The 13466-nt window shown below is 40.2% G+C and overlaps 1 protein-coding gene across 1 annotated transcript; it reads left to right on the top strand.

Annotated features, from left to right (window-relative positions):
- The first annotated feature begins 5896 nt into the window (after nt 1–5896).
- On the top strand, nt 5897–13107 carry LOC128456524 (organic cation/carnitine transporter 2). Its single transcript, XM_053440733.1, has 11 exons — nt 5897–6305; nt 6990–7166; nt 7955–8058; nt 8268–8422; nt 8658–8829; nt 9619–9745; nt 9824–9924; nt 10214–10428; nt 11341–11523; nt 12047–12182; nt 12687–13107. Exons 1-11 carry the CDS (start codon nt 6096–6098, stop codon nt 12787–12789), a joined length of 1683 nt encoding a protein of 560 aa, XP_053296708.1. The 5' UTR covers nt 5897–6095; the 3' UTR covers nt 12790–13107.
- The last annotated feature ends 359 nt before the right edge of the window (nt 13108–13466 follow it).

Below are 13466 nucleotides of genomic sequence, written 5' to 3'. Positions count from 1 at the left end.
TCTGCTTTTTCAAAGCTCAGACACAAATGTATCTTGGACCTAGGACCAGGTTCAGGTGGCAGTGGGTCCTCAGAGTTTGAGATGGGTTGATTCTTTCTGAATTAATCTCATCTGAACTCAGAATTCACGTCAATTCAAGATATTTTAAGTGCTTGAGGTCCTTTTTCCTCTGGGAGTCAGAAAACTTAGCAGACGTCCTCCTCAATGTTGTCACGACCACCGCAGTGGTCTTCATGTCAATTTGGACTGTGAGGTCACTCTCTGCGCTCTTGTTAAACATCCAACATACAACATCTCGAGCAAACAAACTGTGATGTGACGAAAAATTAGGATTGTCTTTTTCTGTAATGTGATGGCTGTCAATAGATCTCAAGAAAGACCAAACCCCCAAATTTGTTTTCCTTTGAAAACTCAAAACAATAGTGACAGATGAAAACTGTAGTATGTAACTCAAGCAGCTATTTTTGGCAGATTTGAATACATTCAGGGAGCAATCTGAAATATATTTAATTTATTGCAGATCCAAACCTAAACTACATTAGCACAGTTTTGTCACTATGAATTTATGGCAACAAGTCAGTTTTAACAGGTTTGATCCTTTTGGTAATAATAAGAAAAAAAAGAAAATCTCATCTGGATTGATTTGACGGTTCTGGCACATAAGCAAACTCCTGTTTCTCCTCATGCCTGAAGTCCACACTCTGCCTGAACCTGATGTCTGCACTGCTGCTTTGTTACAGGCTCACTCTGGACTCTGAATCAGACGATTTCCTGGTTTTACAGTGAAAAAAGACCTCTCATCCTGACTTTTGTCAACACTCACTCACGTCAACCTTCCTCCTGCACTTGCTGAATCTCACCAGAACTTTCTTGAGACTTTTATCACAAAGAGGAAACTTTTCAAAACTTTTTTCACATCACTGGAACTTTTCACAACATGCAACAGCAATTTTCCTCTAATACGTGTATTCACTTTCCATGATAAAAAAAAAAGTACAGTTTCTTTTGTCTTTGCTCTGATAATTTATTTTCCAGTGAACACTGTAAATATTCACCAAAAGCATTTTCACAACTTTCATACAACCACATGATCTAAAGTTCGATCTGATTTTGTGCTCAGTGTTCACTCACTGAGGTTTAATTGTGTTTAAATTTTCTATACAGCCCATGTACTGTCTGTGTATATACATTATGGCAGAAGGCTATTAGTATTCTCGAGACAATTATTGATAAGGAATCAAACATTTGACAAAAGGAGAAACATACAACATAAACTCTTCATTTAAGTTTTTGCTCTGTCTTCCTGCTTTGTCCTGAATGACTTGAAGCATCTCAGTCTTCCAGAAATGAACCAACTGTTTTGAGTGTAAATATTATTATGTATGTTTATCTATGCAGTATCTGGTGTCGAGGTCGCTCTGTCTTTGATGTTGAACAAGGAGCTCTCAGACATTTCTCCTGGACTTCCTCCTCCGTCTAATGATGTCATCATAATGCAATAATGTACAGATTAGCTGCTGCTTTTCTATTCACTCTGCTTCCAGCGATACAGAGGCCGAGTGTTGATACGGAGCCGAGCTGCAACACTGGAATAATTCAAACAGGGACGCACTGTTTAAAATGAAGCTTTGTTTTTAGATGATGAGTTATAAAGTTGTCATTTTCTGTTCAAAACGTTATAAAGTTTTTTGTTGAAAAATAGGATTGTGAGCAGCTGTGTGTATATGTATTTGTGTGCTTATGTATGCGTGTGTATGTGTTTCTATTTGAATTGGTTAAACAGCAGGTTTTCCAAATAAAAGCTAATTCCCATTAATTCATATGACATGTTAACATTGAATAACAGCAGTTTACCCACACTTTTCTCTCATCCAGGCAACATTTTTTCTTACTTTACTACAAATTATTATGTTTAGTTTAGTATAGTTTAGTTGGTAAGTTATTTGCATCTTTGTCTTTCAAATTACTTATCTGTAAATGGAGTCCATTTTGAAAATGAATCCGAATTTTTTGAATTTAAATCTAAAACTGGGTTGATGCTTCCCAGATCCAGCTTTCTGACACACACAGACACGCACGCACGCAGACATGCACGCACGCAGGCACGCAGGCACACACACAGATTTAGACCTCTGACTACTTCTTCATGTTGAGTATTTATTCTCAGAATTTTTTTATGATGCAAGAAGTTGAGAGTATGTCCGATTCATCTCCATATTTTGTTTCTGTAACGTTGTTGAACTTAACTGATTGGAAGTTGAAACAGCTCTAACCAGGGACATGCACAGACATTTTAGGGGGTAGGGGCTCAAGTGAAAAAAAGGGCACTTAAAACCGAAAGTTAAATACAGTATCAATTCTCTGACTTACTTTAAAAAAAAATAATACCCTCACACAAGTGAACTATTTTGTCTTTAGGGTAATTAGCATGAAACTCCAGGCACTGGTAGCTTAGGGCCGATTTATAGTCAGATTTTACGCAGGCACGCAAGACACGTAAGAGCCCCTTGCGTGTCCCTTGCATGCCCCTTGCGTGCTTGCGTACCCCTGCTTGCGGCTTGCGTGCGTCAGCCAATTTTTATAACTATACGACAAAGCTACACAAGCCTCACCCAGCCCGCAAGGCTGTGATTGTTCTGCTTACTACACCCCGTCCAGAATCTAGTTTCCGGTTTCATAGCATAATACCGCCATGGCAGAAACCAAGGACGATTTTGAAGAATGGACCAACTCGAAGAACGTTTGGCAGAAACGGTGCGAAAATATGACCATTTGTACAACCCGTCCTTGGCCGAGTACAAGCGATGCATATTCGCCCGTCCTCTGCCGCGATTGATTCAGTGGAAGCACATGCCGCCTCTGTCTCCTATTTTGTGGTTGTTCTTCTCGTCGCCTCCTTCGCAATATTATCAGTTGCTGTTCAATGTTATTCAGTTTTTGCTCCACCAACTCACTTTGACTCAAGGTTGCCGTCACAGTGTGTGTGGAGAACACGACTGGGAGAAGGTAAATAAACACTCAACAACGACTGCCACACCCTCATGGAAGGCGTCTCTAAGGTCGTCTTCGATAAAACACGTTACTCCGCCTAGTGTTCTGGCGGGGAATTGCTTTGCAACACGCGCAACCCTTGGGGAACCATAAACCAAAACGAGTCCGTCGATGCAACTGCGTGGCCAGCCGCAGTTACAGTCGCAGTACTATAATTCTGCCTTAAGTCCTTAGTTCATCACTACTCAGCTCCACACAAGCAAAAAAAAACACTAAAACTGGAACAGGAGCTTGGAGGTGGGAGGTGCTGCCTGTTTTACATGACTGTGTTAACTATGTGCTCACTAGTCCACTTACTAAAATCTTTCGGACACATATGAACTCCTTTTTTATTTAGAAATTGCTTAAAAACTCTTACTGTCATTAAAAGTGTGCAGTAATTTTCAAAATAAGATTTTCAATTAAAAAATCATACAACAATAAATCTATGACAGTGGTCAGTGCTCTTCCCGATGGTTGACATTCATTCAGTTAAGACTTGTGTGCTGCACCAAAGACTTAAAAGATCGAACTCTAATTACAGCCTTTACTCTGCAACAATTATAGTGGTCACTACCTGGTGTGATTGTGGGAAGAATCTGCAAAAGTGAGGTCCCACCAATACGCGGGCTTCGACCAATCACAAGTTGGTCTCAGCTGCCAATCATGACGTCTCACCCTGTTTTTTTATCAATTAACTAATAATAAACAAACTTACCATAAAAATTAACCACTGGACAAACATCAGTGTGATAAGAACTAAGTAAAGCGACAGAGGGCATCTTTGAGAAAGACTTATTTTGATATATACTTTGACTTTTTGGTTCTGTCCATATCCCTTTTGCCAACATGGATGAGTCAGGGCTCATGACTCATACTGCATTCCACCCACCAGGGGGCAATGGAGATGTTTTGACTTCTCTTTTGGGGAGATGCTATCTCACCCATCTTTAAATAAAGTCTATGATAATACCTCTCATTTGATGTCCACTAGAGGGAACTAAACCTACACATTGATAATGACACTCGACTCGTCTGGCCTGTTCCTCCTCAGTGTTTACTCCCCTGACACTTATCAGAGAGTAGATGATCGACACAGTTACTTTTTCACTAAACCACAGCAACACATTGACAACATGTTGCACACGCAGCCTTGGATGAATAACACGGTGAGCCCTGATAGAAGCCGTTCCGCTCCCATGCTCCTTCCTCTTCTAATGATTCAGAACAGTACATTTCAATGTCATGACGGATAAAAGCAACATGAGAAGATACAAAAAGAAGCGTTTAAAAATAAATTACAGAGAATTAAAAACTGTACATAAACAAATTAAATGATAAGAAATCACAGTGCAGGGAAAGAAATTTACGATTGATTGATTTTACTAAAAGGTCTGAACAAAAACTAAGAGTTGAATTTACAGTCTGCAGAGAAACTGCTAAAAATAACCAAAAAGAAAGACTTTCTTATCCAATCCAGGAGGGATATCCTGATCCATGCAAATATGTCATGAGTTCTATCTCATGTCCAATCCCCTCCGTTTGGTGTACTTAATGGAATAAGCTCTTTAGCTCTTTCTTTCATTGCTTCTCTGTTTATTTATCAGTTTGAGGAAAGTATCTGAAGGCAGATGAGTCTATTTTTAGTTTTTGAACCATGCACAGGTCAATGTCCAATCTCTTACTAGGATTCTCCCACCAATGACGCTTTGTCCATCAAAGAGGTTTTGTTTTCATTGTAGTTTTTTTGTCTGTTAGCTTTATCCCAGAAAAACTACTGAACCGATTTTAATAACACGCGGTGGACGGGTGGGGTACAAGCCAAGGAAGAAGCCATACACTTTTGGAACTGATACGATGAAGGTGGGCAGAACCAGGGATTTCTTTTCATCTGTATTTTCAACATTTTGAGATTTGGTGTTTTGCCACGAGTTCTTCAAGAAGTAGTGTAGACAAATCTGTTAATGTCTGTGCACAGATGATCTGTGGGTACAGATAATGTCCAGTAGTATTAGAAGTAAAGTTAAGTATTTTTAGAGAGGTGATCTTTTACTGTTAGGTAACAACCAATGTGTAGCTGAGATAATGACAATCGAGAATGTTGGTATGTATCTGAACTCAATACGATAAAGAGTAAAATCAGCCTTGTTGGAGGAATGTGCTCTTCAAGTGCCGAAGTGTAATCTGAACCAGAATAAGGAGATGAAGATGGGTCACCTAATCCATAAACCGTTTGATTTGACTGGACACAATCATGATTTTAACTCAGAGACCTCAGATTGAATTTTGATTAAAGCCAAGAGTTCCTACAAAGTGTTGATTATTCATTTTGGTCGTTTTTTCCAACAAAAATAATCATCTGCACAGGAAGATAAACATTGAGTCAGTCTCACCTGAACAAACCGGTGCTGCTGAGCTCGTCAGACAGACAGAGCTGAACTGGACTGGGAGCTGGTAACTGGTTTGATCATTTACAGTACACTGTGTTTCCTGCTCCCTGGCATTAAACTTACTGTCCGGTTAAAAGGGGACAAGGCCTCTTTAGTTCAGTGTAACCAGTGTAAATCAGACTACTGCGAGATGTCAGTTTACTGCAGGGAACAAGTGACCATGTTAATGATATCATTACTTATTGACACAAATATGATATGAGCACAGACTTCTGGAAGGAGGAGAAAGAGAGGAGGAGAGGAAGAGAGGAGGAAGAGAGGAGGAAGAGGAGGAGTCCTTTTGAATGGATAAAAGACAACACAGTGATCCTGCAGAGAGAAGTTGACACTGCTATAACAGGAGCACTTATTTTATTTTAGCCATATTTTACTAGAACTTATACTAGTGCAGGTAGAGCTGTGTTTAAAGTTGTTGTGCTTAGTGACAGAAAGTATTTGTTCTCATTGTTATAATAATGCTTAATGATTAGTAGTTTTTAGACTAGTACTAAATGCATTTGTAGTTTTAAGATAGAGATTATCTAACAGTCTAACAAACCTAATTGTCATAGCATCTTCAGTGGTTATAGTATAATAAACTACAGGTGTACAGCAACAAAAAGAGATCAGAGTAACATGCAGAACTATGAGGAGTCTGTGTCGTTTCTGGGGACCTGGGGCCCGTTCCAGAGGAGGGTCTTCTTCTTCATCTGTCTCACCTGCGTCCCGAGTGGATACAACATCCTGTCCGTCATCTTCCTGCTGGCTAGCCCCCCTCACCACTGCAAAATCCCTGTCCACAGCAACCTGAGCCAGGACTGGATTCAGGCCAGCATCCCAGTACAGGTCAGAGGCAGTCCGAGCTGGAATCAGACTGAATGATTCTGATAAAATAAACTGAATAAAGAAACTATTATTATTATTATATAATTATTAAGATTTAGTCTTTAATCAAATATGTAATAATTTCTATGGAATACAAATCTGCCGCCTCGTTGTCCATATATTAATTAACCTATTAAATGTATATCACATTTTTTGATTAATTTTTAATTGACAGTAATATAAATAGGGTTAGGGTTAGAAATAAAGTCCCTTAAACTTTACTGAATTACAGTACTTGAGTAAATGTGACATGGTAGAGGTGACTAGGGGGATAAAGAGGGCTGTCCACAAACCAGAATGTTGGTGGTTCGATTCCCGGCACCTCCATTCTGCATTCCGACACTGAACCCATAGTTTTCCCTGACGGTGGTGGTGAATGGTGTGTGCTCGAAAAAGCTCTGAATATAGAAACTCTGTATGAATGGATGAATTTTCACTGTGCAGTCAATAAATAGTTTGTTATTTAATAATAAGCTATTGATTGTCCGCAGTAATCTAATGATTTACTGTATAACTTATGAATATGATCCTCATGCAGGTTAAAACTGGTCTGAGGCGATGTGGTCTGATCTGGTCCTCTCTACCTCCCCATACTGTTGTCACGGTGCAGGCTGAATAATGATGATGCTGCTTCCTGGTTCTCAGGGGGCCGGGCAGACGGAGAGGAGCAGTTGCCGCCGATTCGAGCTGGACCTGGTGCAGAACCTGTCTGCAGCGGGATTAAGTCCAAATGCACTCCTCAACTCCTCTCGGGAGGAGGAAGACTGTCAAGATCGATGGAACTACAGTACTGAGCACTACCAGTCTACTGTAGTCACCGAGGTACTGAACAACTGCTCCTACTAAAATCACTGTGGACTTTACTCCTGCATCATCTGCAAGTTCTAACCATATTAAAATTACAAAATATACACAATACAAAGAGACAAAGTTCTCCCCATTTATTTTTTATTGTTTTGATTCATGACACCTCCTCCTCCTGTTTCGTGTATGTTACTGTTTAGACACCAGCTTGTTGAGTAAGAATCCAGTCTGGTCTGAACCGCTTCTGTCTGTTGAATCACAGGGGGGTTGAGACTTTCCTCTGCGGACACCAATCATTGACTTACTCCAGATGGATCCAGAATGTTAAGATGAGGAACTGGAAATGACTGAACTCTCTGGGTCACCTAAATATGTTTTGTGCTGACTGTATTTAATGCTATCTAAAATTAATAATAAATTATACCTTCTTTCAGGAAAAGAACAACACACGTATTATACCTCCACAAACCCCCACCAATGCCCAACAGCCCCGTTCTGAAATAATATTTAAATACCCTTGATCCGGATTTTCGTTTGATCTGCACCAAATTGCAAACATATATCAAGTCAGTCCACCAAACGTCCCATTTTTCATCAAGATCAATTAATTACTGTCTGATAAATCCAAGACAAAATATTGACAAAAGACATCTTTTACAATGTTAAAGAAAGGGAAATAAATGTCCTGGGTCCGAGCCCTGATCTGGATTCACGCATCTAGATTTTATGGGCTCTTCAAACACACACAAAAATATATTCTCCTTGGCTGAGGTATTAATTGGTTCACCATGTCGTTTATCTTCCAGTTTAACCTGGTGTGCAGGGACCGGTGGAAACATCCTCTGTCCTCTCTTGTCTACTTCCTGGGAGGATTGTGCGGCTGCTTCTTATTTGGACAGCTGGCTGACAGGTACTTTTTTAATTTTCAGTTCAAACTGTCACATAACAAATCCTCTCCACAGCTACAGAGTTTCCCTGGACATTCAAAAATCGTCAGTTTTCATGGTCAAAGACATCTACCGTTAATTTGGAGGAACGTCAGACTAACTGCTTACAATCTTCCTCCATCAGGGTCTCTCTTGTTGTTACTGACAGCGCTGTGTTGTATTTGTTTTTCAGGTTTGGCAGGAAGCCTGTTCTATTTGCTTGCTTGGCCATGATCAGCATCTTCAGCTGCGCATTGGCTTTTGCTCCTTCCTGGCCCGTCTTCACGGTGCTCTTTTTTATGCTGGGCAGCGGTCAGATTGCCGGCTTCATTGTTGGGTTTGTATTGGGTAAGGGTTATTTTCAGTATAACACTGACATTGTGTTCTCTGATGTTTATCCCCCTCTTGTTGTGTGTCTATTGTTGTTCTGCTGTCGATCTTAATGGAGTCACATTAGTGGGCCACACCATCATTTACACCATCATTATTTTATGCTCAATCTCACAACAGAAACACTAAAAGGTACACTGGACACTTTATTTGCGTGATTGTACTTCTTTTAACCATAGTGGTTCCTCCACAGGTTCAGAGATCCTGATTGGCTCAGCCAGAGTTCTGTTCACCAGCCTGGGGTATCCTTTCGCATATGTGATTTCTATGATCCTCCTGACCGGCACTGCCTATCTGGTCAGATCCTGGAGGCACCTGTCACTGATAATGGCTGTGCCTGGTCTGGCCTGTATCCCCCTTTGGTGGTAAGATAACCTCAGCATTCTATCAATATATACATGCATAATATGTGCTGTACGACAACTTTACTTTTAGAGTGACATTTTTCTTGTTAGCTTTGAAGGAATGGATGAAATATTACAGGGGGCAATTGGTGATGAATTTGCCCTGTGGATGCCTCTTTCTTTTGATCCTGAGAAGGACCCAAGTTCAGACCATAAACTGCATTTAAAGATTGATGACTCATTCTCACTTCCTCCAACTATTGAAATAAAGTTAGAGTATAATGAATACGAATGCCAGCATCCTGCTCATTTGGAGTCAGATCAGGGATGGAGCAACGGTAGCAGTGTCCCATCAATACATTCATTTGACCAATAGTGACTCAGTCTCAGCAGTAAATCGTGATAATTTCACCCCATATTTATAGCATCAAAAAAAGGATTTAAACCAAAAATGAACGCTTGAACAGACATCAGTTTGATAGGAACAACGTAACCTGACAGAAACCATTACTTAAATGGAAGAGGTGGGATTTATGACCAATACTACGGACAGACACCAGGTGGTGATCGAGACACCTCTGATTCTCCTCTTGGGCACTGTCATGTCATCCATCTCTATACATTAAAATGCATATTCGGCAGTTACATTCAACCGTAAATGTTCCGTCTTCTTTACAACTGTTCTAAAGACAGTGATAACAATAACAAATAATTGCCAACGTAATCATTTCCAATTTCCAAAATATTGTCTCATTAGATTACAAGCTACAGTGAAGTGCTATGTTACGTTTTTGTTTGACTGGCCACCAGGATGATTCCAGAGTCTCCTCGCTGGTTGCTTTCTCGTGGGCGTTGGCAGGAAGCAGAACTCGTGCTGAAGTCGGCAGCTCTAGAGAACAAAGTGGAACCTCCAAATACCATCTTCGCCTCAGCAAACGTAAGTACCTCAACCCTCAGTGTCTGATGCGTTCTAAAGGACAGAGGCTGTTCAACTGTAGATTCTGTCTCTCCACAGGTTGAAAATGCAACAGACCAGAAAGCAGAGTCCTACAGCTTTCTGGACCTGCTGAGGACTTCAAATATTCGTCATATCATGCTCATTTTGTGGATCATCTGGTGATTTGAAACACTTTTTTCAGGAGCTTTCCCCTTCTAATAGCAAGGCCAAGTGGTTTGTCCATCGACAGATAGTTGAACATTTCCATAAATCTACTGTATACACTACTGTCAAATGTAAAATATTTAATTGATTGTCCCATATGAAAAATCTTCCAATCTTACACAAGTAATATTTGCTCAGATATTTCCTGATCCCTTTCCTGTTCTCCAGAGGATAAACCCTTAAGATTTTAATGACTCCACAAACTTTCCACAAATTTTTGCCTTGTCTTTTTGTTGATTACAGGTTTTCGGAGAGTCTAAGCTACTTTGGAGTGTCATTCAACACGTCCAGCCTCCAAGGAAACCCCTACCTGAACTACTTCCTGTTGACCACAGTTGAGCTCCCAGCATACGTTACAGTCTGGTTGTCGACGTGCAATCTTCCTCGTCGCGTGTCATTTATCAGCTTTACCCTGCTGGGGTCACTAGCGCTGCTCCTCGTTCAGGTCACTCAACACAGTGCGTAAGACAAATATGACGGAGCACCTCATTATATGTTTTCCATTTTTAACGAATATGAATATACATCCTGTTAAAAAAAAAGATTGAAACTGTATTGTTTAGGAATCTTTTCAGCAGAGCTACCTCCCAGTCACTGTTTCCACTAGGCACATTGTACAATAACTTGCAAATTTGAAACACTTTCAAATATATTCACCTTGGCATTTGAAGTTCTGAAAGACCAAAACAGCTGCTCATTTCTAGCTAGTGCAACATGCATTGTTGCTTTTATCAGCTGTAAATTAGCCAGAGATAGGTTAGCATTAATCACAGAATTGGCTAATGCTAGCTCAGTGAGTTGCTTGTTATAGATATTTGTTGAATGCACGTCTTCTTGCAGAACATAGACCCCTTAAACTGGGCACACACTGTACGATTTAAGCCTGTTTCTGCCCCGATTTCTGAGTCATTGAAAGAGTCATATGATTTTCAGCTTTGATGTGCGTTGTTTTCCTTGTAGTGTATAGCGGGGAGCGAGGAGCAGTTTATTGCTCCTGACCGACAGTCGGACACGCTGCTAAATTTCTGACATGTCCGAACTTTTGGTCGGCCAACATCATCCTGTCGCACAGTTGAAGTAGAGCCATGAGTCGATTCCTCAAACTCGGTGGCTTTAGTCCTGCCCGCGCTTGCACGAAGTGGCAAACACAGTGAAAGCAAAACAGAACTGAACAGGCCAATTCTCCACTGGGAATTTAAATGTGCACTAGAAAGCTGAATGCTTGATTATTATATTATTTTATTTATATTAGACCAATAATGTTTATAAAAATGGAGGTAGACTTAGAGTTTTCTAAAGTGAAGTAAGTGTATGAGAAAATTACTCTCACTTGATTTGTAATGTCACAGAACATTTACTCCTCTCTGCAGGTCATCCAGCTGTCACCTTGTTCCTGGTGCTGCTGGGTAAATATGGCATCATGGCCGGTAACGGGTTGATGTACGTGTACTCTGGTGAGATGTCGCCCACAGTCATCAGGAACACAGCAATGTCGTCCTGTGCCATGTTCTCCAGACTGGGATCCTGCGTATCTCCGTACCTCCTGCAGCTGGGTGAGACCTTTCACTTTATTCATCATTCTGTAGATAGTGTAAGAATAGGAATAGTTTGTCAAAAGTTTATGATTTTTTTTAAACTAATTTTCTCACGTGTGAAGTTTATACATTTTGTTTGACTTTTTCTGTCTGCACATCTTGCAGAAGCAACATGATAATTGACATCACAAATATCATATTTGTATCAGATTTTTTTCAAGGTGAGGTTTTCAAAGTGTCCGTTCACCCAAATTACCAAACATGTTTTCTCAGTTGCCCTCAGCTTCATCTATATCGTTTTACGTGCTGAGATATTTGTCTCTGACCCTCTGAAGACATAAATACTGTCAAAATGAAAACTGTTGATTGGGAGGGTGTCAGAGAGATATCTCAAATCAAGACAAATGAAGCCAAAAGCTCTTGCACTGATCAATACCACTATAGATGTATGGGAGAATTGACTTCTGATTTGGTTGAATTTTGTATCAGATCAATTTTGTATGAAGTCACTGTGATCTGATTTAATCTGCTTTTTCTCCAGCTGTCTTCTATCAGTTCCTGCCGTGGATTGTTGTGGCCGGTCTGTCCCTGCTCAGTGTTGTTCTCTGTGGCTTCCTCCCCGAGACCTTTAGGGAGCCTCTGCCTGACACCATCCAGCAGATGGCAGTCAAACAGAGGTAAGTCTGCACTTTCCTATTACAAATGTGTCTGTCTGTATACAAATCTGAGATATTGAAAGGCTCAACGTGTTGTTTTATTTCGGCAAATACCAAGGCCTCGATATGTATCATGTATTTCTTTGTATTTTTAGGCAAATGACCTTTGGACAGTTAATTTTAAACAAATTTCAAAACAAGTATTGGTTGGCACTTTGTATAATTTCTAAGTTTTTATAAGAAAACTACAGTCAGCAGGAATCCACTATTGAAAAGTGAGTGGATACAGGAAAACAAACAGCAGACAAAAGAACAGAAAAAGTTGTCGACAATGACAAAATTAGCAATTTTAGACAAAAGCAAATGTATAAAATATGTTTAAAATATGTTCAAAGGGAAAAAACTATTAACATACAATATTAATCATGTGAATAACAAACTAACAAACAAAAAAACACTTCACAATAGGATGAAAACCAACTGTGTAGTAGGCTCTGTATGCATGTCTGTTAATCTGTCTTCCAGGTTCAGGTGGCCATGGACGTCCACCCCTCCATCACAGGATGATTGGAAATCTGCTAAAGATCAGCTCACTGCACCTGAGATCATCTGCATGACTCGACTTTAAGACGCTTGACACACAAACACACACAAAAAACGACAGACTACACATAAATCGTCCAAAAATCCAGAACTTCATTTTTAGGAAACCGGTTTTATCAGTGTTGTAGTTTTCTGCGTCCTCTGATAAGTGACGTGTGAACACTGGGAGAGGGTCTGCGGAGACTGTTGTGATGCATTCACTGACACTTTATGAAAAGGTTAGGGGTAGGTGTGGCCAAGGGGGTAGAGTGGGCGTTCTCCAACATGAAGGTTGCCGGTTCAGTCCCCACTCTTCCCCATCTGCATGCCGAAGTGTCCTTGGCAAGATACTGAACCCCTAAATGGCCCCTAATAAATTTTGAGTGTACTCAAAATGTAAGTCGCATTGGACAAAAGCGTCAGCTAAATGACATTTAATGTAATGTAATGTGATGTATGAATGAATAAATCATATATAAGCGATCTGTGTCCTTTTTTCGGTGAAAAATGTGCACTCAAATACACAATATACAATAATGATGATGATGATTATAATTTATAATCTTGTAATCTTCTTTGTTAATCATACTTACTGAAAATAATTTCAGTTGTAAAAGCAGGTTTTCCAGTTTCTGGGTTCTCATGAACGTCTCGCCGGTCTGAATTGTGTGGGCGTGGCTTGTTTAACCGTGGCCCCGCCCCGGAAGCACGATTCAAGATTTA

The sequence above is a fragment of the Pleuronectes platessa genome, chromosome 14 (assembly GCF_947347685.1).
Source record: "Pleuronectes platessa chromosome 14, fPlePla1.1, whole genome shotgun sequence".
In the NCBI taxonomy this organism is placed as follows: Eukaryota; Metazoa; Chordata; class Actinopteri; order Pleuronectiformes; family Pleuronectidae; genus Pleuronectes; species Pleuronectes platessa.
Note: the sequence above shows the minus strand (reverse complement) of the source record. Positions and strands in the feature narration are given on the sequence as shown.

Bases quoted from the DNA above. Each gene is read 5' to 3' on its own strand.
- LOC128456524 (XM_053440733.1), top strand. From the start codon at position 6,096: ATGCAGAACTATGAGGAGTCTGTGTCGTTTCTGGGGACCTGGGGCCCG. The intron at 8,423-8,657 runs GTAAGGGTTATT...GTTCCTCCACAG, and splicing joins CATTGTTGGGTTTGTATTGG to GTTCAGAGATCCTGATTGGC. The intron at 10,429-11,340 runs GTGCGTAAGACA...TCCTCTCTGCAG, and splicing joins CGTTCAGGTCACTCAACACA to GTCATCCAGCTGTCACCTTG.